Source organism: Semicossyphus pulcher, unplaced genomic scaffold, assembly GCF_022749685.1.
Source record: "Semicossyphus pulcher isolate SPU_LCO1_2020_fin unplaced genomic scaffold, fSemPul1.0.p SCAF_2, whole genome shotgun sequence".
Lineage (NCBI taxonomy): Eukaryota > Metazoa > Chordata > Actinopteri > Labriformes > Labridae > Semicossyphus > Semicossyphus pulcher.
In genome coordinates this window covers 24,362,732-24,386,926 of record NW_027211693.1, presented here as the reverse complement: position 1 = coordinate 24,386,926, position 24,195 = coordinate 24,362,732, and the positions used below count along the sequence as shown (strand labels likewise).

The 24,195-nt window shown below is 41.3% G+C and overlaps 1 protein-coding gene across 6 annotated transcripts in view; it reads left to right on the top strand.

Annotated features, from left to right (window-relative positions):
* Nucleotides 1–1,320: 1,320 nt before the first annotated feature.
* Nucleotides 1,321–24,195, top strand: part of pdlim7 (PDZ and LIM domain 7) — a 32,958-nt gene continuing 10,083 nt past the window's right edge. The window contains exons 1-8 of one of the 6 annotated variants that reach the window (XM_069670595.1): nucleotides 1,321–1,460; nucleotides 3,737–3,835; nucleotides 11,293–11,444; nucleotides 17,295–17,322; nucleotides 22,289–22,305; nucleotides 22,711–22,752; nucleotides 23,327–23,481; nucleotides 23,903–23,939. In XM_069670595.1, the coding sequence (XP_069526696.1) occupies nucleotides 1,434–1,460; nucleotides 3,737–3,835; nucleotides 11,293–11,444; nucleotides 17,295–17,322; nucleotides 22,289–22,305; nucleotides 22,711–22,752; nucleotides 23,327–23,481; nucleotides 23,903–23,939 (557 nt within the window). In that variant the 5' untranslated portion in view covers nucleotides 1,321–1,433. Of the gene's footprint in view, nucleotides 1,461–2,754; nucleotides 2,864–3,736; nucleotides 3,836–11,292; nucleotides 11,445–17,294; nucleotides 17,323–18,218; nucleotides 18,413–22,288; nucleotides 22,306–22,710; nucleotides 22,753–23,326; nucleotides 23,482–23,902; nucleotides 23,940–24,195 lie in introns of those variants that run through there. The other 5 variants (XM_069670592.1, XM_069670597.1, XM_069670593.1 and 2 more) reach the window with 5 other exon arrangements.

Here is a 24,195-nt window from a genome sequence, read left to right as displayed (position 1 = left end):
CGAATTAAACAATTAAAATGTGAAAAAATACGTCAGAATGTGCTTAAAATAAATATATCAAAATGCAACACTTGACATGTACATGCATATTGTATGCTGTAGTTCACTGTGGCTTCAATACACACATTATGATGTATGTATTCACCCACTTTTTTTCTTTCTCTCTCTCTCTATGTTAATTGGAACTGTGTGTAAGATATTTTAAAAAACATTAAAATTCATTTTATGTGTACATATACTTCTTGGCCATTAATTTGATACATATTCTTATTAGTCCATAGCATAGTTTCTGTCTCTCCTGTGAGAAATATTGAGTACCAATGTAATCCAACAACAATCTTTATCTATCAGCAGTGCTGAACAATTATTTACCCAAACAAAAGCAATAAAACAGTATAACAATACCCTGTAACAAATTAGATTCTTGCATTTAGAGGTTATCAATATCAAAATAAGTAATAATTGGGAAATTCAAAAGTATCAAAAGCAAATACAAGCTACTTTTTCCACAATAGTGCCTATTAGAGGACAACAAACTAGCCAAATAGATTGTTTACTATAACCTGGCAACATTGTTCCAACTAATAGCCTATGAATTATTTAAATGATTGATGTCATATTTATTTAAAAGTTTTGTTACAACTTGTATGCCTTTTGAGAAAGAGGCATCCAGTATTTGTTCAAGGAGTCTGATTGAAGTGGAGCTATTTTGTATCATTTATTATACAGTATCTTTTTCCCCATAACACACCACGTAAATTATTCATCTTTAAAATAATGGTAACTTTAGTTGTCTTTATAAATGTAGTTCATTAAAAATATATACTGTATAAATGCAAATCAGGAAAGATAAATTATGGTTTTGCCTAAAGGTAAAGGCAAATATTTCTACTTTCTACTCTACGTAATTTGTCTCATTACTTATTCATTGCGCACACCTGTGGCCACTTATTAATTAAGTGAACAATTAACAGCTGCTCTTGTGATACTGAATACCGAGGCTGTGCTGTCTGACCTGATGCGTTTTTGAAATAAAGCCCAGTTAATGTAAAAGACAAAAACAATTTTTAAATATGTATTTATTTAAATTGTTAAATGGTGTTTTGTCGACGTTTTCAGTAAGAAACAACACTCAGTTGGTTTTAAAAGCTTCATTAAAGTCCGTGTGATTGATGTGGATTAGCAGTAGACGGTTTAACAGCTGGGATGTCTGTAAAGCACGGCCTCTCCTGGTTTACAGCCGGAGCATGAAGAGAAGCAGCGGCCCATGTGACTTCTGACGTTTCAGCCGAGTCTACTAAAAAGAATTTGAGGGAATGATCCTACTGCTCACCAAGGGGATCCACGGTGGCTTCCTGACGTCCGCTTTAAGGAAGTCCGAAACTTAGCTCACGTACCGACTGACTTTTTCTGTCCAGAAGACTTGAGTCGCGATGTCTGTCGAACAGGGGGGACAAGAGGTATGCTCATTGATTTATTCAAACATCTGAACGCCTACCTTCGTGTAACTTTTTACAGCTAACTTTTTGCACAGTGTAAGTTATTGTACGGCTGTGTTGTGCTCATTGTGCAGTTTATGGTTTTTGGCTGGCTGCTCTGAAGCACCGTCGGACTCCTTTTCCAAAGCCGAGACTGTTTTTTCCTGTTTTCGTGTTACACTGAGCTACTTCCATTGTAAATGTTAAGCTTTATTTTAAGGTGTGCACTGCAGTGGTGTTGCTGCTTTAACAGTGTTTCCAGTGGAGCTTGTAATTACATGTTGCATAAAACTGTCTTGGACACTTTAAAATTAATTAAAAGTAAGCTATATAAGCTCCTAATTTCGTTGCTTGTTAACCATAATGCTAATAAGCATGTAATTATGTGTATTTGAGGATGTATGAACACTCACATTTAAAGTTCCTATAGAAACATTAAAGCGACACCAAAGGGGATTATAAATAGCAATGCCATAAACAGGGACGTCACTTGAATGAGCACCACAGACATTACTTGCATATTTATCTGTTAAGGCTGATTATGAATAAAGAGGGTGCCATTAAATTATCTGAATTTATTCCATTATCATGCTTTAACTTCCCATGTGTTATTGCACTCTGTTAAAAACAAAAACATGAAAAATCAATTTGCACTGTGCTGTTTTCTAAACTCCATTACCTGTTGCTGTAAGGGGTCTTTTTCATTTATTTTCTCATGCAATCTGTCTCGTAATTGATTTTTCTTGGCTCCTGAACATCCCTGTAGGAGTGCTAATACGAGAAAAGTGGCAGGAAACGAATCCAAGTTTTGCTAAAGAAGACTCTTAATGTTACCTAGAGAGTTGCACTTTAAGGATGAGGGTATTTGAGGTTCTTAAATAATGACAGGCACAGACCAAAGAATACATAATATGGATGCGCACACCCACATTTTAGTTTGTACTTTATGTGAGCTCCTCATTGCTTCAAGAATTTGATGTTAAAATATAATTGCTGGTTTCGTGTTCTGTGCTCCATGCCCTCCGGCAGGAATGTATTATTCCATAAGTTTGAATGCTGTTGTGGACGCCTGCCCTTTCTTGTATCGATTGACTTTTATGTAGGAGGCTATAGCCAGAATATAGGGGTAGCTGACGTTCCCTCTCTCCGTCCTCCTCTACCCCCCTCTCTCTCTTGCTGTGACTCATGTGGGTGTTGGGCTGAAATAGTTTGGTGTAGTTTTACATTCCTTATATAGCCTCTGAGGAGAGGCTAGGGCTTGCCTGTGTCACACACAGTGTCGGGGGGTAGGGTTTGCCAACAGAGAGAGAATCTGCTTGCCCCAGCTTACTGACTCTTTAGCTTTCTCCCAGCTCTTTGGCTATCGGCCGTCCCCTGAGGACAAGGTAGGTTTGCATAGTGGCATCTTGGGTAGCTAGCCGTGTGTCATGAAGTGCAATGGCACCTGGTGGGGTTGTAGAGGAGGAGGAGGAGGAGGAGGAGGAGGAGGAGCTAGGTTAGGGGTGCAGGTACAGAGGTCAGTGGTACAGCCATAGCTCACAAATAAGAGCCAGTGACATAGCCCTGCGTCTCAAGTTGCATTTGGTTCTTAAAATTACCTGGTGAGTTAGCCATTCAATGTCAATAATAAGTTGTGGCGATGTTTGAAGTTATTTATTGTGAGCAAGAGGGCATGTATTTTGTTACAGTTCTATATAGTAGTAAAAGAATTAATCAAATACAGTGATCAGGCTATTCTTACCCTGAGATACAGAAGGATAACTGTTGAATGTTGCTTATGTACTTATTGTTCACTAGATTTATAATGCCCATATCTTCTGTGGTACTCATTTGCATTGGCTTTGTTTAACTCTTTATATAAATGTTCCTCTCAGATTATGACGCAAGGCAAAGCAGCTTATTAATTTGTGTGTTGATAAATGTAGCAACGTCGTGTCCCAGCAGGAGCTCTGGTAGTTTATCATCTTATAAGTTATGTAAACAGCCTCATTTTAATTGATTATCTCTGCCAAAATGCACATTTAAGGAACTATCATGATATGGTTATTATAAAAAGCTAATTTTAAAAAGATAAACGTTACATACTCTGAAAGAAAACAGTGTAAACATCAGTTTCAGTGTCAGACGTGTTTGTTTGCGTAGGGAACGTAAGCAGACAACCAGCAGCTATAGGTTGCTTGCAGGACGTGTGGCCTCCAAAAGCTTTGCCGTACTTCCTGACTAATTGAGACTCTGTTTCCTCCTTTCTCTCCCCCAAGGCTATGAACGCATACACTGTAACCCTCAGTGGCCCAGCGCCCTGGGGCTTCAGGCTGCAGGGAGGGAAGGACTTCAGCATGCCCCTCACCGTCTCAAGGGTAAGTCACTGTTTGGGATTGGAGCCATCTTTCGTACTTCTCTGCATCAGGGCTAATTGACGCCTGTGCACTCTCCTGAGATTTGCATGAAGGATCGTCCCTGTAAACATCTGTATGTTCCTTCAAGGTTTTATATAAAACCCTTGACATATTTACAGGAGAGTCCCAGTTGCTTTGGATACCACATAATGACCCTACCTGAGCAAATGCACGTCCTCTTTTGTTAGCTTTGCATTTTCATATCTCTCACATTTTCATGGTGTGCTACCAACTCTCATGCAGTCAGTCTTGACATCCAATTCCTGAGCAATTAATAGCATGAATCGGTCACAAGGACACGCTGTTGTGTGTCTTTGCTTTGTGCTCTCCATGTTGGGTCACTACCTCTCCATTTAATATATTGTCAAATAGCCTATAAACTGCTGTCGCTATTCAAGAGAGCTGCAACCACTTTCCAGGCCTTATAAGTGCACTGCTGCTTTCCCTGACAAACGCACAGACTCTCACTCGCAGCCACGCACACGCTTGCGTACACATAAAACCATTCCAACATTGCTGCCAGCTACTGCGCACACAGATCTAGCTTTCTATTATGCACCCATTCCCTATTGACGTTGTTACAATGCTGCCTTAGAGGCCGAGGTCATCCAAAAGTGTTTTAAATCCTCAACTCTGTTCAATACTCTCAGCTTCACATTGTAGAGAAAATTAGAAATGAAAAGGTAATTAGATATAGGTCAGGCCTCCCAAGGTTAACTGACATACTCTGAGTCTTTTTAACCATGCAGTTTTTGTTTCTTTGCAGTTACTAAAGAGTTATAACATTTAAGACGACCAAAAAGCTGCAACAAAGGATTTAATATTTTCTGCTCCATTGATTATGTCCTGTGGTTAGGCTACAGTGTGTTGCAAGCAGCATGGATCGGCGTGCGTGTAGAGCTGACGTAATCCTGTTGTGCGGGCAGCACTTATCACCAGCCTTGTCAGTACATGTCTTGTGTCAGTTCCCTGGCAGGCATCACAGTCAGAAACACAATGTTCCTCTTGGATTCATGACAAGAAACATTTTCTTCTTTCCCATAAAAGACCAACCAGATGTAAAAACTTGATTTGACAACTGGCTCAAAACAAACACGGGTTTTTTGAAGGCATATAGGAGTGTGAGAGGAATTTCACCCCACACTGGCAGGCAGCGCTGTGGTGGGTGTGCCAGTAGTTGTAGTTGAATTATCCATAGCCAGCACAGGAGGCCAGTTTTTCTGCAATCCAGGTACATGAGGCATGATGATTTATGCTTATACTTTGTGCTTTGCAGAGCCGTTCCCTGCCAGTGTCTCCAAACATTATGTTAGATCCAGGTTAGTCTGAGCAGCTCGGGGTAAAATTGATAATGGCTGCTAAGATTGGAGACTTAACGACTGGTTAGTGGCTAATATCTCTGTGGCTTGTTCCTGCAGTCCACCAGGCTTCAGGCTGCTGGAGTTATAAAGATGTGACAGGTTTTCTCTCTGGCCCTCCTCGCGTTTGTCATAAAAGAGCGGTCAGTGAATCACACAGGCGCAGAGGATGAAAACAACCCAGCGAGGGGATGTAAACCTCAAAGATATACAGCATCCCTTAGTTTTAGGAAGAGAACAGTCAGGCCTGCATTCATGGGGCTTACTCAGGATGAATTTAGTGGGTGGTCTTTCTTTACAGGCCTGTAGCTGATAAGTATCTCAGCCCAGACAGTGAGTGACAAGCAAGTACACAATGAAGAACATGTGGAGTGACGGGACAAAAGGCTCAGTAAAATGCTGCAAGGCGAAGAGATTGTAGGAGATAACTCCTGAAAGATCAATGAGTCCTAAGTGTTTTTACGATAGATTGGATGACGATTAGTTTAGTAGAGACGGATTTATTGAGTTTATGGTTATTAGCTCATTTTGTTTGATTCACTGCGGCAGATTGTGATCGTAAATTACTTTAGGTTTTTGTGCTGTAAATGGGGATTATAATACTTTTTGCATTGATTGGAAAAGTTGTGTGTCTGTGACTTGTTACCTCCTCTGTGTGTGGGTGTGTTAGGGAGAGTTGGGTGTATAGGTTTCCATGCTCTATGAATGCTCTTGTTTTCCTTCCTCCCCTGTCTGCGAGCCTTGAAAGCTATGCTTTCTCAGCATTCCTGGCATTTTTCCTCGTATCCACCCTGTCGCTACCAACAGACAATCCTCTTGTCTCCTTTCTGTGTCTAATATGTCTTCCACACTCACATTTCTCGTGATGATGGACCCCCTCAATCCCACTGGAATACTTTTCCAGTGAAATCAGATGAAGGGACACAGAGCCAAGACAAACTTTGAAGTCGTTATAGTAGGAAAAATGCTTTCTGACTTGAGCTAAATATGAACACACCCATTTATTAACTGAGAAAATATGTACATAACTTTTTTTTGGACTGTTTTTGACTCCCTTTTGCCAGACAGGAAAAACAAAGAACAATGAAAACTAATGAGAAAGCAAGGCCTTTATTTCCTCCCCCGCCCCCTTAACTAAAATGCCATTGTAGTCTTTTCAAACTGACACTGCGATATTATGCACATGTATTTGCCAGCAGACCTGGCTTCTTTGATGCTGCTTGGTTCTTGTTTACATTTCTATTGGGGTTAGAGAATTAAGTTTTATCTGCATTTAAGTATAATTTAGAGGGAACTCCAGATATTTAGTATTTCCTTTCCATAAAGTTACATGACTTGTGAGAGACAGATCTAAATACTGTGTATCAAAATTGAAACAACTGAGGCAGAGTGATCTTGACTTTTGCCCCTATTATGCCTGCCTGGGCCTGCATACCTGCAGACCCATAATAAAGCTCAATAGTGTTTTTCATAATGAACCTAGTCTTTACCCAAGTCTTAAAGGGCCAGTTCGCCAATTTTCAACCTCAGTCCCATCATGCTATTATGTGGAGCTAATGTCATTATGGTAGAAAGAAAATGCAATTTCGCTCTGTGCTATTGGATGATGCTATCCGCTTCTCTAATGGGCCCTGGAAAACCTCCGCCAGACTGCGTAAAATACGTTATGTGGCGGAGGCCAGGGAGCTCGCTAAACTATACTTCCTCAATCTAGAACGCCCGCCTCCGATGTCATGTCTCCTTCAAAATCGTCAGGTTTGAAATGTAGACTGCAGACTGGAAGATTTTTTTAGATGATCCACCGGAATATTCTCGTCGTATTTCGGATCCTGCAGCGATCAATCTCCTTGACTGGAAAACGGTAGTATTTCAGCGTCTCTCATTGGGCCATTTCTTTCAGAGGGAGGGGCGCAGTGCATGCTGGGTGTTGTAGGAATGTAGAATGGGCGAAAACACGAGCTGTTTGTACAACTTTCTCCACAGCTATGGCGCCAATTTCAAATATTATTGCTTCTATCGATTACAGAGCACACCAGCTTCGACTGACTGTGGCTTTTTCCAGGGGAGAATTGATCCTTTAAGCCACCAGTTGGTAACACTGTTGGTTAAAACCTGCATTCTGCAGTCTCTGAACCAAAGCTAATCACTGACGTCCTCCAAAACCGTAGGAAACATTAAATGAATACAACTAACTAACCAGCACTAGTAAACTTCAGTTGTAAAATCAGGAGTGCAAATGACTTGACCAGACCAGAAAAACTGGATCTTAACTTTACGTGGTCATCTTATGTGATTATGTGGTTTTGCCGTTGTGTCTATGGAGCTGCAGTCCTTGACTTGAGTCCCTGTGAATGCCAAAGGATTGTCGCCCAACAGCCGTCTCATATGGAGGGTCAAACGTGGGTTAAACGTCAAGTCGGCCCTCATCACACGAGCATCTCCCCAAATGAAAGCTGACAACTGAAACTCTTGAGACAGTCTGTTGAGCGTCTGTCTCTTTAACTGCTTTTCTTGAATTTCACTTCCTTGACCTTGAGGAGACAGAGGGCTGCTTAAGTAAAATTATATCTCTCTCCCTCTCCGCATGCCTGCCCCAACATCCTGTTTGGGCTGGAAAGGGATATAAATATAGGAAGCAAGATGTCATGGTAACACTTTCATTGCTTCAGTTGAGTCTACCCCAGTCTGTGGCAGCTCTAAACCTGCTCTGAGGGGTTCCTCCATATATCTGCCCCAGATCTCGTGCCATCGTGATTATATAAACATTATGCTACCATAACCGGGCCTCTGAGCACCATCTGCTTTCTATCGACAAACACATGCCAAACTGCTGAGATCAAGAGTTCAGAGGACATTACAGGAGAGTGGAGTCAATAAGTGAGTGAGAAGGTTTGTGGATGTCTGTCCACCACCACAGCTGGATGTGTCATCCAGTCTTAGATTCCTGTGTCTCTGTCTGACTTGCACACCATCTGTTGCTTTATCACTTGTAGCCTTTAAAACACTCCCGTAACCACACACACACACAAACAGACGGGGAAGAGGCCTTGTTAGAGGGCTGGATTAATAATTCAGGTGTTTCTGATAGATTGCCTTCAGGGGACATTTCGTTTGTGGCTAGTTGGATGTGAATGTGTTATGTTGTGATCAGTGCAGCAGTGTTTTAAGGTGAGTTAGTGCTAGGTGTTCCACTGCAGTCATTACGGGGGACCACATACTTGCAGGTTTGGTTTTCCATTTCTCAGAGGGATATTTATGGCTTTGCATCAGCTGTGCTGTGTGAGTGATGTAAGGACAGACTGTCTCTCGGCCCCCAAATAGCCGTGGAAAGAATAAAACTGAGCTGGTGCAGAGTTACATTGCCGGTGAATCTACAGCTGTAGATAAACTCTGGTGCATTATTAGTTTGACCAAAAGCAAGCGTATGAAGCCTGGGGGGAGTTCGAGGCCCTGGCTCACCTGGAGGGTCAGTCAAGGGAAGAACTTCAAAGGTGAATTCAAGACGTTGCATTTTGAAAGGTTGGCTAATGCTTTGAAATTCGATAGCATACCAAAACAGCTCTGCTGCGGTACCCGGCCAAAAAGCCTTGAAACAGGCTGCTAGCTGGCAGGCTAACCCTGTAGTTGTGAATAACCTCAGTTGTGTGAGGTGAGGTACAAACATATTTGCACAAAATCATGTTGGAGAAGAAATCTGCTTCTTGTTTGTTACGTGTTTCAGAGGAATCTGCCTCATCAAAAGCCTGCCTTTGTGGTCTGCTCGCTACATGATGTCATACATCACGGCTCTGCCATCATGTTTGATCCCGGGTTGTTGTGCAGTGTGTTGCATTCAGGAACATGTTTTCCACTGTCCTTTGCTGTATTGACAAACTGCTGGGGGGGTATTGGATTACTATCTGCCCCCTACCAACCAAAGGTCTGAGCAAAGCAACTTTAACTGCTGCCGTCTCAAGTGGAGGAGCAGCTGCACTCTGAACCTGAGCCAGGAGCACAGGTGTCTGTGTCCGTCACTAACTCAACTCACTCTGACACACATACACTTTCAATCTGAAGTCTTAATGGCTTCATATATTATCCTCTTTTTTTAGATCAGCAATATAGGTTCACTACTTTTTTAGTACATACTCATGAAGAAATAAATTGAATGCAAAACCAACATTAGATTAATTTTGGTGAAGGTTGTGTAGAGTGCAACGTGTTTGCATCCTTTTTTCCCTTGTGTTTCTTATTCATTAATTGTTTTCCTTACTTATCTGTATTTCCTATGTTTCATCAAAATTAGAATAACATTAGCTCCTTCAGTAGCTTTTATTGCTCTGTATAATTCGCATAAGGGTCTTCTTATTGTTAAAGAGAGCACACAATGATGGGGTTTTCCTTTTGTGCTCCCTAGTAACATTTTAACACCTTCCTTTCTAATGAAATAATTAAACAGCTACATGTTCCGTGAGTGCCTCTGTGGCTAAGGCCCCTGAGATTTGTTGTTAAACACTAACAAAATCGTTGTTTTATTTTGGTAAAATTACAAGGTGCTCGAGTTTTACTATCCAGTCTCGTAGTAAAAAGGGGGCTGCAGCTCTCTGCAGTGACCTCAGTGGCATCATGCCAGACCGTGCCCCCTTCAGAATCTGTCACTTGTGTCTGTCAGAGGTGTTTTTCTCTTGTGCAAGCTTTACTTCTCTCTAAACTGTTGAAAATGTTATCTTTCTTAACCACTCTTATTGCTTCAAGTGAGTGGAATCAAGGCAATTATAGTGATGTTTGAACTTGGCTGTAAAGTAAGTGAAGCTCGGACGGCCCCTGAGGAATGCACTTCTTCCCTAATTTTAGCTTTGCTGTGTTTTTTGATGTAAAGCAGGCTTTGACTTTGCTGTCTTGGTGGGTTGGGGAGTAGTTTTTCCTCCTGAGCTGTCATCAGTTTACAGAGCATATTACCCCCCTGCTCACACCAGTGTTTATGTTTAATGTGCAGAATCAAAGCGGCGAGTGTGATAGCTTAGCTGAACATGGCAGAAAACTATTGATTGAACCGCTGAGTCCTCTGAGCTTTTGATGAGCTAACATTTGCAGGGATCCATGACATCAGAGAGTAATCCTAATAGGTTTTTTTTTTTTTTGCCAGAAATCCTGGCACCCACTAGCTTATCTGATGCTGAACACTTTGTACTCCAGTTATCTGAGAATTTGACACAAGTCTCGAGTTTCATTAAGCCGCATGGGCAAGCTGACTAAGCCCTAACTAAACACGATTTGGCATCTCTGTCATGTCCTCTAGAACTACTAATACACACAGCAGACAGCGTAGTCTGTGTACATGTAGGAAACCATCACCACCTACACAGGCGATGGAAAGTTCTTCTTCTTTGTAACAAAACTCCAGCGCTTTGCTCTGACTCAATATGTCGGCAGCCTGCGCGACCCCCTCTGAAGGATGATGTCATCCTGTTGTCGGTGAAACCGTGCAGTGACTTACCTGTGTGGATTGAAAAGTAGACGGGTTGTTCCAGTAAATGATGTGACTATTTGTAACATATGGTCCCTGTCTGCAGCTTTCATAGTGTTAAGTCACATCTGCAGTAAATCATATGCTGATGACTGATGACATCATGATGACCTGTAATGGCTGTTCCCAGTAGTGTTGAGTGAAATATCTCGGCTGGCCCGTCAGACCCAGACACACAGACTCCCAGAGTCCATCATTAAGTGTTGTTAACAGACATTACCGGAAAGTCAAGTGAACATGACTCTTTGTGTTCTTAGCATTCCTGAACGTTTCATACGTATGAGGTGAGAGAGGTTAGCTTTTAAAGGTACATTTTAAGGACTTTTTTAACCTGGTTTTGAACACGTTTTCTTTGTGACGTGACTTGCTGCCTAAAAGTGAAATCCATTTATATTTGTGATTATTTAATGCTGTCCTTGAAAGAACAAGATACATACTAATATTGCTGACTTTTTAAATTCATCATATTTATTTTTTTCTTATTAAAGGATAATTAACTGTAGGATTTTCTTTGAGCATGTTTTCATCCACCTCTTCTGTTGTCTTTCCTCCAGCTGACCCCGGGCGGAAAGGCGGCCCAGGCTGGTGTCGGCGTCGGAGACTGGGTGATGTCCATCGACAACTCTAACGCAGAGGAAATGACCCATGTGGAGGCACAGAACAAGATCAGAGCAGCAACAGACTCCCTCGCTCTCACCCTCAGCAAGTACGTCATCTGGAAATGCATGATGCACACAACATGAGCGCCCTCCCTCCATTTTATCTTATTGAGACAACTTGACTTTTTCATTCACTGAAGAAGATAAAACACTTTTATATCCTTAAAAATGTGACAGATTGTACGCAAACTCATTTTCAGAAATGTCCTGCATTTCATTTCAGTATTAAATGTTTTGCGAGTGAGGTTACGTTTTTAACCCTGCTTGTCTATTACAGTATTTGGCAGGATGTTTTATGAAGCTACTGAACAGACTTTTGTGTATTTTGGTGAAAAATAAGCCAAAAAAAAACCTAACTAGGATTTGGTACAGCTCGCACTACCATATGGTCGTTTCAAAAGCACTTCATGTTTTTGCTCATCATTCCTGCCTGCTGGGCCGAGACGAAAAATGATTTCCCTGAAATTCTGGTCCAACCTGTATCTTCCTAATTTGCCCATTCACCCTACATAGATGTCAAATTTTTGGCAAACTGCAGTTTAATTACTGCTCCTACAAATTCCCTCACTGGATTGGTTCAGTGCACAGCATAACCAGGTGGTCTATTCTTAGGGTTTTCATATTTATCCCATGCTGCTTTGCTTCAAATGTTTGCCAAAGTCTTTCAGGCAGGCATGTCCTAGTTAACAAACTGGCGAACATATGAATGTGGTTAAAATTGGAGAATGCATCTAATAAGACAGGTGCACATATCAACCCTGCGTGATCCTGAAACCTGTGAATTAATTTGCTCACAGGCGGTTTAACAGCAACATGGTTGATTTTAAGTGGCTATAACTGTATGGTCATGACTCGGACCCAAGAGTTAAACCTTGTACAGAGCAACATGTTTTCCAGTTATCAGCGAACAGTAGAAGCATTTCCATGTTGGCATAAATCTAAGTGCAGTTTTTAAACCTCTGAACAGGATGATTTATTAATGTAATAGGAGGATTGTGTGGTTATTGAGGAACCTGCACTGTTTTTCTCTAGTTTAGCATTAGAGTAATATTCAGTCTTCTTCCCTAAAGATCAAGAGACAGGGTGAGTAGTTCTCATTTAGCAGCAGATGTACACGCCAAAGGCGTCGAATGCTGTCGACATAAACAGATTTTAGAGACTCCACGGGTTCCTTACATCACTGCTCAGCTTTTACTGAAATTAGAGAAACTCTTTTTAATCAAAGCACTTTGTTTTTAAGTGAGAGCCAGGAAAATCAATGTTTTTAACTTTGCTTGAGTTATTTTAATTAGCACTGGATAACCTTCATTCAGGCAGCACTCATACCTGCTCTCATAACTCCTGCCAGAAATTCCTGACAGATAAAGTATCTCTGCAGAGTACAAGCTAAAATGTTTCATCAGGAGCCTAATTATGAGAGAGATTCCCCTCCCAAAAAAGATTAAACCATGTAACCATGTGAGAGCTTAAAGCCTTCAGACAGTGAAACTCTGCTGGCTGGTTAAGTAACAAAGATGGGTCTAGCTGCTGTCATGGGATTCATTCTAATGTCGTGATGTGTTCAGGTAGAGAGGCTGTGAGTGATCACTAATGTTTTCACATTTAGTTCAGTTTGTTGTTGACCGCCAAGAGGCTCAGCTGGGATTTGCTGACTAACTTACTTTGTTCACCTGGTTTGATGAGTCAATCAACAGAAAATTAATTAAATTGAAATGTTGCTTTATTCATTAGTCAGTTACAGCTTCTCTATTATATGCTTTTCTTTTGTTATGTGACAGTAAACTGAATTTATTTGTGTTTTGTCTGTAAGTTGGACCAAAGCAACATTTGAGAACACTTTTGGCCCAAATTATGAGTGTTACTATTCCATATTTTCCTACATGTTATGAGAAAAATGATTATTTGGAACAATAGTCCCTAATGAAAATGAAAAGTGACATGATGTATGCAGGAAAACAGTCTGTACAGTGAGCACGATAGGTGGATCATATCGGCTTTAATGCAATACTGGAACCCACTGCTTTCATCAGAATCAGGTTTATTGCCGAGTAGGTTTTCACATACGACGAATTTGACTTTGTGTTTAGGTGCAGAACAATAAACACAGAGGTACAATAAATAAATAAAAAGTATGTATCTAGGAGCAGCAGTACCCCTTCTATCTGATGATGATTATGCTGCCTTTTCTTTCTATTAACAGACATGTGCATATCAGTGCTGCTAACCATCACTCTTTGACATCATCTATTGTAGCTTCTCAAGTTTCTAGTCGCACTGTACATAATGACCCGCATACAGAAAGGGAAGTCATGGCCGCTGGCTACAATGAATGCTCTGCAAAGTTTACCCTCACTCCCAGAGGTATATCATTGTCAGAGGATGGCCAATGGGTTTGAAGATTGGTTGCAGCCCTAATATAAAACACACGTTGAACACAAGAGATTATGTATTGACATCGATATTGAGCCAAGTGCCAAAAAAAGTAAAGGAGCAAAGGTTAAGCTCCCTTAATGATTAAGACGGAATAGAATATGTTGAGAAAGGTGAGGGAAACCTTAAAGACAGAAGAAGACAGAGAGACGATTATATTAAGATGAATAAGAAGAGAGTGAAGTGGAGCTGACTACAGAGAATAAAATGCAGATTTTTGAAGTGGGGGAGGAAGACTCCCAGGTTTTGTAGTGTGTTACTGCAGTCTTGTGTGTAATAAATAGTTTGAATATATGTTTATGTTGCCCAAAGATGACCAGAGTTACTGAATCTGGTTGAGGTATTATGAAAGATCAGACTCTTTCCTGTTCTCATCGACTCATCGCTGATGTTGCGTGTATGTTTTTTGTTTTCCTGCAGAAGAGGTCCCAGTTTACTTCATCCTACTAAAAGCCTTAAAAGGAGTGTGAGGGAGAGAGAGCTGTAGACTCAGGGTTTGGAGTTTCAGAGTGAGAAGAAAATGGAGGAAGAATTATAAAAGAGAAAAGGGAGAGTCTTGTTGGTCTTTGTGGTGAGGGGATAAGGATCAAGAAAAGTGATGTCATGCTCTCTGCAGATGGACGGATGAGGGTTCCTGTCATACACGCCCTCTGCCTCTCCCTGTGAGAGTTTGCTGTAGTTTTCTTCCCATTAACTCTGTGCCTCTTACAGTACCTATATTTTCTGCCATTATTTCCACACACAAAGCCACAGTGTTTAAAAAAAGAGTGTCTTTTATCTCACGGGGCGTTGTGTAATGTTTTGAAAGGCCTTTAAAAAATAGCCTCCATGTTTACTTAACATACTTTTTGTTCTTTCTGTGGTTTACCGTCTGAATGTTTCATCTCCTTGTGGAGTCCAGCCTTTGTAAATATTTCACTTTCCGCTCCTCCCATGAATCCCCAGTCTCCTCTCCATCTCCTGTTATTATACTGTAAGACAAGCAAATATTGTTTTCCTGAAACACTTCTCAGAGAGGCACTATTGTCAGTTTTATTTATTAGTTTCTTGGCTCCCTGCCAGTTTCCTCTATAAGAAAGGAGGACAGCTGCACGATGATGAGATATGGTCCATTGTTTGCTTTAGTGCCTCATTTTGTTCAACACCAATGATCATCTCTCGTCTCTTTTATGAGAAGCTTTAAGCCTTATCCAGAGCCTTTTTATAGGGAGTGGAATCAAAAAAATATGGGCAATAGATTTGAGGCTTTACAGAAAGTGGATCATGTTGCATCTGCAGGGACACACTCGGTCCATATTTTAGTGCTGACTGTCGGTGATTTGGCCTGGAGGGTTGGGGTATGTGGGTTATATGTGCAAAGTTGATTACAGTATCATGGGAGAGGCCTTTTTTTTTTTTGTGGTGAAATTTCTGGCTTTATCTCGCATCAGCTTGGAAGCCAAGCATGCATCAGCTGAAATAAGTGACCCGTGAAATGAGGCAGGAAATGATCTCAGAGCGCGCATATTCAGTTTCAACTTATTCCATGAAACAGTGACTCAATCCTCTCCACATTTGGTCACGTAAGCTCGCTTCGACGAAATAAATACAGTTCACAGCAGCTGTCAAACGCATTCCTTATATTGTATCTCACATTTAAAGTGTGACTCATCAGATTGTAGGTTAAGGCGAGCAGAGGCGCGATGAATGTCACATTGATTTGTCTTTTCAGAGGTATGACACGCTCAGACATGTCAGTATGTCTTCCCCTGTCTCCTCTCTCGGTATCTTTACAGCCCTGTTGTCATCCTGCCTTTAACATTACTCTATCATAGCTGAGCAGGCGAGGACATGCAGTTATTCATTTCTCTTTGTCACAGGAAGCGCGGCCCATTGTTTTGTGTGATTGTAGTGTGAAACATTGAGCGTGACTGCAGGCCTGGTTCATACTTGCTTAACCCTTTTGTATCTTTTCTGTAGCGTTCAAACACTTGTCGGGACATGGCAGCATTAATGTAGAGCTGTTTTAGAAGCCACCAGCAACTTAAAGCTGGCTGCCTTCAAATTTAACGTGTAAATATATAATTTAATGAAGCGTCTGCTGTGTCGCTCCAGTCAGCAGAGGCACCACAGTAATGTGAATCCTGGGATTAGAGTTAAGACTGAACAACTCTGTGGCACTCTTAATATTCTCAGCAGTGTGGGTGAATCTGCGGGCAGTCCAAGACTCTGAGAAGAGAAGTGAGCTTTCAGTGTTCTTGATGCCACCTCAGGGAAATCTCAAGTGTTTTTTACAACCTTGTTTTCTCTCATCATTTCTGTGTCTTTAACCGTCTTTGCTGATTAGCTTAATTGTTGAAATATGGGCGTGGGGGGACTCTGCTTGAGACGGCATAACAATGGAGTCCATGTGGTTTGAGAAACACAAGCCAAAAAGTTTAATTAAGTAAATGACATGTTTAGATATCACAACAAAGCTGAAGTTATAATCAAACTGTCAGTTGTTAAGATCCTATTTTATGACTCATTTATTTGTATTACAATAGAAGTTTTTGGTGCTTTCTCTGATGAACAGATGTCTATTAGCTAGTTAGACAATTGTGATAAAGTTGTAATCTCGAAGATCTCAGTTTGATTCTCTTTGGCGGCCCTTATAGCGATAAACGGTAATTGCGGGAGCACACTTCCCAGATATCCAGACAGTGTTGCATATGTGACATACACGGTAGGCTCCGGTTGTAACTCTTGATTTTCTTTGCTGACGGTCCCATTCCTTTTTCGTTTGCCTTCATCTGAGTGTCGAATTTGTTTGTATCTGTAGCCATCAACCTTTTCTTTGTTTGTTCAGCCATAGTAGATTACTGTTTACTCTCAACGCTTGCAGAGAGCGGAAAAGCAGCCGCTTAGCTCCGCCTACCCTCTCTGGCAGACCAACCACTGCTGGCTGATAGAAAACATGTCACTAACTGGGAGCTGCTTGTGATTTTTTTTTTCTGCGAAAGTTGCCACAGACGCCCAGTCTGTAATACTGCAAATGCAAAGGCTTTCATCAGTGGGCCTTAGGCTCAGTTACCATTGTGTTACCTCATTCAGAGATAGATAGTGACTTAACAGACATTTATTTACATGTAAATTGCGTTTATCACTTTGACGTGTCAAAACCTTTCCCATCACTTACCCGGTTCCTGCAAAGCCCGTCTCAACCAAAGATGACCTCACCTACAACAATAAGACTTGTGAAAAACATATTTTTCTTGGAACTCGTAATCGTTGTCACTTTCTAAATCACTTTTGTAATTTTAATCTAAATTTGATAGAATTTGAAATAAACATGATTGGGTATTTTTTTTAAGGAGTAGTGTTTAATTATGTGTCATAACTTTTTTTCCAGGGATCTGGATATCAGTGTCCAGTATTGTTACTTGTATTTGTGTGGGGGTTTCTTGTAAATGAGTTCTAACAGCAGTCCCTGTCTGTTCTCTTCGCAGAGCTTTCAAAGCGGGTGGAGACCAGAAGGTAAGACTTCATTTGTCACCTCTGTATGAACACTTGCAGCTGGATGCTTTGGCATGGTCTGCTCGTGGACACGGTGACTTTGATTGAATTTGAAACTTCCTTTAATCGTTGCTCACAATTTGCCTCAACAGTGTGTTGTGTCACTTTGTGTTTAAATTCATCTGATTCACCGGGTTCACCTGTCAAACTCTCACAGAGTCCGAGCACTGTGCATTAGCAAGGCATCAGTGAGTCACTAAATGAGTTGTTTGCTGGGTGTTGTGAATGCTGCTTTTTGAATTACTTGTGGTTTATTCTGCAATGCCTTGCACAATCCCTGACACCAGAGTAAACACTTTTACATTTAGCTTCACTGTTGAACCCCTTGAGAGAGACTTGCTTGCCCTACTGATTACAGTTTGAATACTACAGTGGTGTCATGAATTGCTTTGTGCTGTTTTAACTAAAGCAGCAGCAGCATAATGCTTTCACAAAGTTAATGTTCCACTTTAGTTGCTGTTCTTTTGCAGTCATGCATAATACTCAGTTAGAATTCTCATTAGTGAGACATGTCTGTCAAATATGACGATTTCCCACTTTGAGCATTTTCATTTAACCGGCAGAAGCAGATTACTCTGGGCAGTCTGTGGCTGACTGCCAACACAAATACAGAGGCTGTGTTCACACGTCTTAAGACTTCTTCCGTGTGCAGAGAAAAGCCTGCAGGCTTTGACAGAGCGGCTCCTGCAGCCCGGTGTAATCATTTTCTATAAGAAAATATTGGCTGCACTGGAAGCTTTCTTTACATAAAGCTTAGGATTGTGCAAGAGCAGAAGGAACTTTTACTGTGTGTCAGAAATGTCTAACTGCATGTTGTGCACTGTGCTGCGTTGTGTCCCTCTCCCACACCCTCACAGGACTCACTCGCTGCGGCTTCTGTTCCAAAGTACTCCTTTGCCCCCAGCACAACTATTAACAAGATGGCGAGGCCGTTTACAGCAGGTGGTGCTAGTGCCAACTCAGGACCTGCCATTAAACCTGTGGCCTACTCGCCTAAACTAAACACTCCCCGCTCACAGGGTCCCGCCAGTGTGCAGCAGCCACAGAATGGGTAGGTGGATAAGCAACGCTATTTCCTTTGGAGCCACAATGTGACTCATGTGGTTTAATGGTATATTTGACCTAATTATTCTGGTTTTACTCCAAAAAGAAAATAAGGCCTCCAAGATTTCCCAAACAGCGTTATGTTAACAATTTAGTTTTGTTTGCTGCCAACATTGTGTCACAGATTTCAGGAAATATTTAGGAAAAGACAAACAAATATACACTGACCCACTGCTTAGAACAACTTAATGACTCCACTGCCTGCCAATAATTTCACAAGATGGCAAACATATGATGACTTTTGTATGAACTTATGATGCTGCTAAACAGACCTGCTGTAATAAACTTTCTTTGTATATTGTGCCACGATAAACACAGAATAATTTAGGAGAGAATGAGCAGGTTGTCTGCCTTTGGTCCAAACAGAAATGATCTCGTTGGCCTTTATCCCACAGATGAAAGCAAACACTTTGTAAGCATAGCAGGGAATATTTAGCTGACATTAAAGCTGGCTCCCAGCAGCCAGAATACTGCTACAGCGGGATTTATCAGATAAACAGAAACTGTTTTTACAGAGATTCGTGATGGATGGGTCAATCAGCTGCAGGTTTAGAAGTGAAATCAGTTTAATTTTGTCTGTGGTTGTGCTTTGCTTTTTATAGAAGTCATGACTTATTCAAAGAGGAGGGAATTTTGCTCTTTCACAGTCACAGACATATATATATATATATATATATATATATATATAATGTTACAATGTTGGATGTCAACACTAAACGTGGGTGAAGTTTCAAATCTGTCGGTAAAAGTATGTTGGAGTTATCCCCAGGCTTCTCAGCTCAGTCTGCAGGCAGCTGTTAACACCAGGTTTAGCACAGTTTTTTCTACACGCTGCACTTTGTGACGTCTTGTAGGGGCGGGGTTTCTTAAAGGGACAGAGCTGACTTAGTCGTTTCAGGCAGAGGCTGTGTGAGGGCCTGCACAGAGCACCAGTGTGAGAACAATTAGGTGTTTTTTTGTTTTTTTACTGTGATACCTGTGGAGTACTTTAGCATAATTTACAGTGAAATATGTAGCTTGAAATTAGCATAATATCCCCCATCCCCCTTTAATATATTTTTTTTTCCATCTTCCATCTTACTCTGTTTGTTTCTATCATCCTCACTTTAAAACTGCTGTTATGATAACACATAGGTCATTGACTGGAGATTCTAGACACAAGAAATCAAGGTCAGTCAGTTGTATGCTGGAAAGATGTGTGCTAGATCGTCTTCTACTTTCTTTGAATCATACTTTACACAAAACTTTGGACTGAATAGGATTTCTCACTTCTTAGGAGCCGTGTTGTCGGGATGCAGAACAGTTTTTCACAATTGCTAAGACACATTTCATGAAACCTTCCCCCAGTTTCTCAAAACTTTAAACACAAAACCAAATATTCAAACTACATTCACAAAAACTCTGACAATGCTTTCAGATCATACACACAGCGAGTCAATATATAAACACTGCAGAGCATTCATTAGTTATACATCAAAAAACACAGTGTCCAGGGTGTAAACTTACAGAAAAAAAGTTTATGGTAGGCCTATATAGTAAATGCATTTTGCTAAAAAAATAGAAATCACATCATATTCAGCTCTTGCATACAGTGAAAATACAGGAAGCCCAGAGGAAACTCGAAATGAAAGCACATTACAGAACACTCCAAAATGTTGTGCAACTGCAAAATCAAAGTCAATGAGGGACTCATTCATCCTCAGCATCATGTCTTTGTGCTCCTTCCCTCATTGTCATCCCATCAACAAGAACACGGTCAATGATAGCTGCTCCAATTTAATCTGAAATGACTGTTCTTGATCGAGCTCTTCCTCCTCCTCGTCCACCACTTCTTATGCGTACTCTGCCTCCTCTGCCTCTCAGATTGATTCCCTCCATTGTTGGTATCAACATTCAGTGCACACTGAACTGGCTTTTATATATATTCTGCTCAATTGGTTTATTAACATCATTGCAAACAAGTGTGAACAGTTGTGAGGTGTTGTGTTCAACTTTTGCCACCCATGTGAACCATTTTGCAGCACATGTGCACATGGTGTCTAACTGCCTGAACTTAATTAAGGTTTTGCAGAAAGAGTGGTTGACTCGACGAATGGGTTAAGGCCACTGAGCATTTCAGAGAAAGGCATTTAGTGTTTTAGCAATTGTGAAAACTTTAATATGTCACCAGTATCACACAGAAAAGGCTTCAGAATTAAATACATTAATATTTCTGCTGATATGACAGATAGGAGAAAATGATTGGAGCCATGAGCTATTCAGATGCCATTCACTACACACTTTGATACAGCAGGTAGCTGTATGCACCCTTTTAAAAAGTAAAAAATATATATATAACGTTTTACTTGTAACTTCAGTTAATGCAGTGTTCTGATTTGACCCGGTGAATGTCTAAGTTTATGAAACACACTGTATTTTATGACTTCATCTCCCCCTTTACTTGGAATTTGTTCAAAAATAACATTTCTGTGATTCTCTCCACAATCTCATCACAGCAGAAATGTTACGGCCATACGGCTCTGTAGAATTATTTGTCACATCAGAGAAGTAATGACCGAACGTTTCATCATGGTGCATCTTTTCAGTCTCTATAACCAGGGAGCAACACAATTTATGACTGAAATAAATTTTATGGCGACTCATCCGCTTTAAGATGGAGCACTTCTCATATGTTCTCCCGCAAGTTAAAGTTTTATTAGTCGCATTATAAAACTGAATCTTCTGAGACTCTTTTGGAAAACTTTGTTCATTCATTCTGATCTTGTGGTTGTAAACAATAAGGGGGTTTAAATGCGCCTATCATGGGAGCTGTGTTATAAAATGAATTTAGCCTTCCCTTGTCCTCACTCTTGTTGCTATTATTACATAAACTAAATAAAATTCTTTCACAGTTTTTAGGTTTTAAAAGGAGGCCAGAATTGGATCAAAACACGTTAAATGACCCTGAAAGCAGCGCCCTGGCATGAAGCGGTCTAAAGGAAGGGCCAGAGTTGTTCCTGTAATTTGGGTCATGGCAGTGGCCTGACTGCAGCCGTTGATGAGATGTGGTCTGTTGCTGTATTTAGCCTCAGCCATAAATTGTGCTCACACAGCTCGCTGGATTATTTAAGCAGCCTTACTCGCTTACTAAAGAGAGGCCTCACAAGTTTCTCTGCAGATGGCCGGGCACATTCCTCCGGCCCTCTTTGAGAAGAATAGAGCCTGATTAGAGCTGTCAGCACAGTTTTGATGAAGATATTGTTGGATTTCTTCAGACAGCGAGCAGTTCGATGCAAACAGCTTATGTCTAATGCGTCCAGGCCTGTCGAATTGAAGCGGGTTTTGTGATGTTGTTTGCGCAGAGCTTACTCTGACATCATGATGCGTCACTGCTGTGGCATTTATCGTTGTTGACGGGGTATCAGAGCTCAAGAAAAATTAGACTAACTCTGAGGGCACAGAAACTAGGCAGAGGGGTTTTTCTTTGCTTTGTTTCTTTGGCAGTTTCTGCAGCCATTTACATAACTCTGTCAAGCATTTGTGCACATGGGCAGGGGGAGCGTCAGGCGAAGGTTTTGTGCCAAATCGACTGAGTCATTTTGGGTCAGGCTGACAATGGATGATTTGATGCACCAACAATGCTGTCTTTCTCACACTGAGCCTGTTGACAATCACTGCATGTCTCGTGTCACCACCTGCATGTCCTGCAGTATTTTGGTCTTGTGTTTAGCGCGACCTTTGTCATCATATATTGACATGTTGTGGTTTTCATTTGTTTACCTCAAAGCTGAACTCTGACCTCTTCTCTTATTTTCTGTTTTTCCCCTTTATTTTAACACCACAGGTGGAAACTCTTGAAAAGTTAGTATATTTTTTTCATCCACCGTCCATTACAATAAACATGTTGGTGTTGTGTCCTACAATCAAAACAGTTATTTCACGTTATATTAGAACCTTTTATTTGGAATTACAAATTAACAAACTGAGTAGATTAAAAAGGGAGCGAGAAAATACACAGTATTTAATGTATCAACAGTTTTTTCTGCTTCCTTCTATTGTTAATGTTGAGACCCTTACATTTATCTCGCCTCTTGGGGTCCCTGTCCCCTGGTTCTCTTATAATCCACCCAACTACCTTCCTATTAAATCACAAGTTAAACTGATAATTTGAAGATGCAACTGGGACAAATCTACAAACATAATGCCTTCTTCTGTCCTTTCTCTGCTAACCTCGTTTGTCTTCATTTGATCTGGTCTGCTCTACAGGGGTGAAGCAGCTTACTATGATGAAATGTACCAACAGTCCAAGTAAGGGGCAGCTGCATGCAGCCGAGCTTGTCAGCTTTGTGCGTTAATTTGGCCAGGTTAGATATGAAAAGAGGAGCGCTGATTAAGATTGAACGGTTTATAGAGCAGAGATGCCACCGACTAAGCCAGAGATGACAGCTCATTTGTGCCCATTCATCTTCATCCTTTACTTGCTTTTTGATCAGTGCATGGCATGCTGCCTTTGACCTGCAACTGTGTCATAACGATGTGTTTGATGTGTTAAATACATAGTAACGTTTTTCCAAAAGCAAAGTACTTTATTCTGACAGCTTTTCTCCATTGGCGTTCCTGACAGTTATAAATACAATGTCTAATGTAGTAAAGTCCATTTATGAGAGTCTACAGTGTACCCATGAGAAATCTTAGTAATGGGTATCCATTAGCTCCCTTATTGCCGTGACCGTGATGCTGAGCATTAAATGCTGCATGATCTGCTCAGGATGTCCTCTGTTCTCAAGGTCACCTGATTAGCTGGGTTGGTGTGAGTGGTTATTGCCTAAATGGGCTTGTGTTAACCGCGCCTGCCGTGTGCTGCTGCTGGGTGTGTGTGCAGGCACGGCCTCAGGGTGGAGAACCTGGCCTGCTTCATCCCCAACGACCGCAGCAAGAAGAGGCTGATCCAGGACACTGAGGACTGGCAGCCCCGCACCGGCACCACCCAGTCCCGCTCCTTCCGCATCCTGGCCCAGCTCACAGGCACCGACTTCAGTAAGTCGGGGACCGGCCCTGGCATGCTCAGGAGACGACAGAGAGTGATGGGTTGGGGGTGGGCGTCTCTGGTGTGACTGAACAGTTGATCTGATGAGATTGGATCAGAGTGAGTGTCACAGGAAGGAGAGCAGGGGTGTCCATTTTTCAGCTGTTAAGAGATGCTGTAGTGTCGTGTGGCTGCTGTCTTCAGTGACACCTATTTTTTTATGACTGTAAACAGTCTGACAAATCGTCTGCACGTCTACATGTTGTTTATTACAACAGAGGCTGTGTAGGAACACCACCATTTGTTATAATGTATATCATGTTTGTGTTGGTGCGTGATCTGCTGGTTATATCAGTGAAAAGCCCGCAGTAGGTGTGTGTCACCTTGTTTATCAGTGAGTCATGCTGATGTGCGTCTCTCTGGATCTCTCAGTGCAGGACCCAGATGATGAAACGATGAAGAGGGCCAGGTAAAAACTGGAGTGTCATTGATGTGAACACGTCCGCCTCCTCGGTCACAAGTGTTTGTTTGTGTGTCTGTGTGTGGAAGCTTCAGTTTGGCAGTTTTTTAGTGAATCATCTGTACAGTTACATCTACCTTTTTAGTTATATGTTGTTGTTGTAATTATCTTTCATAAAGCATGACCTTTTGGTTGTTATTGGATAGAACAAGAATCAGCTTCTTTGCATCCTTTCCCTTTTTAATGAACAGTTCAACATTAGGGA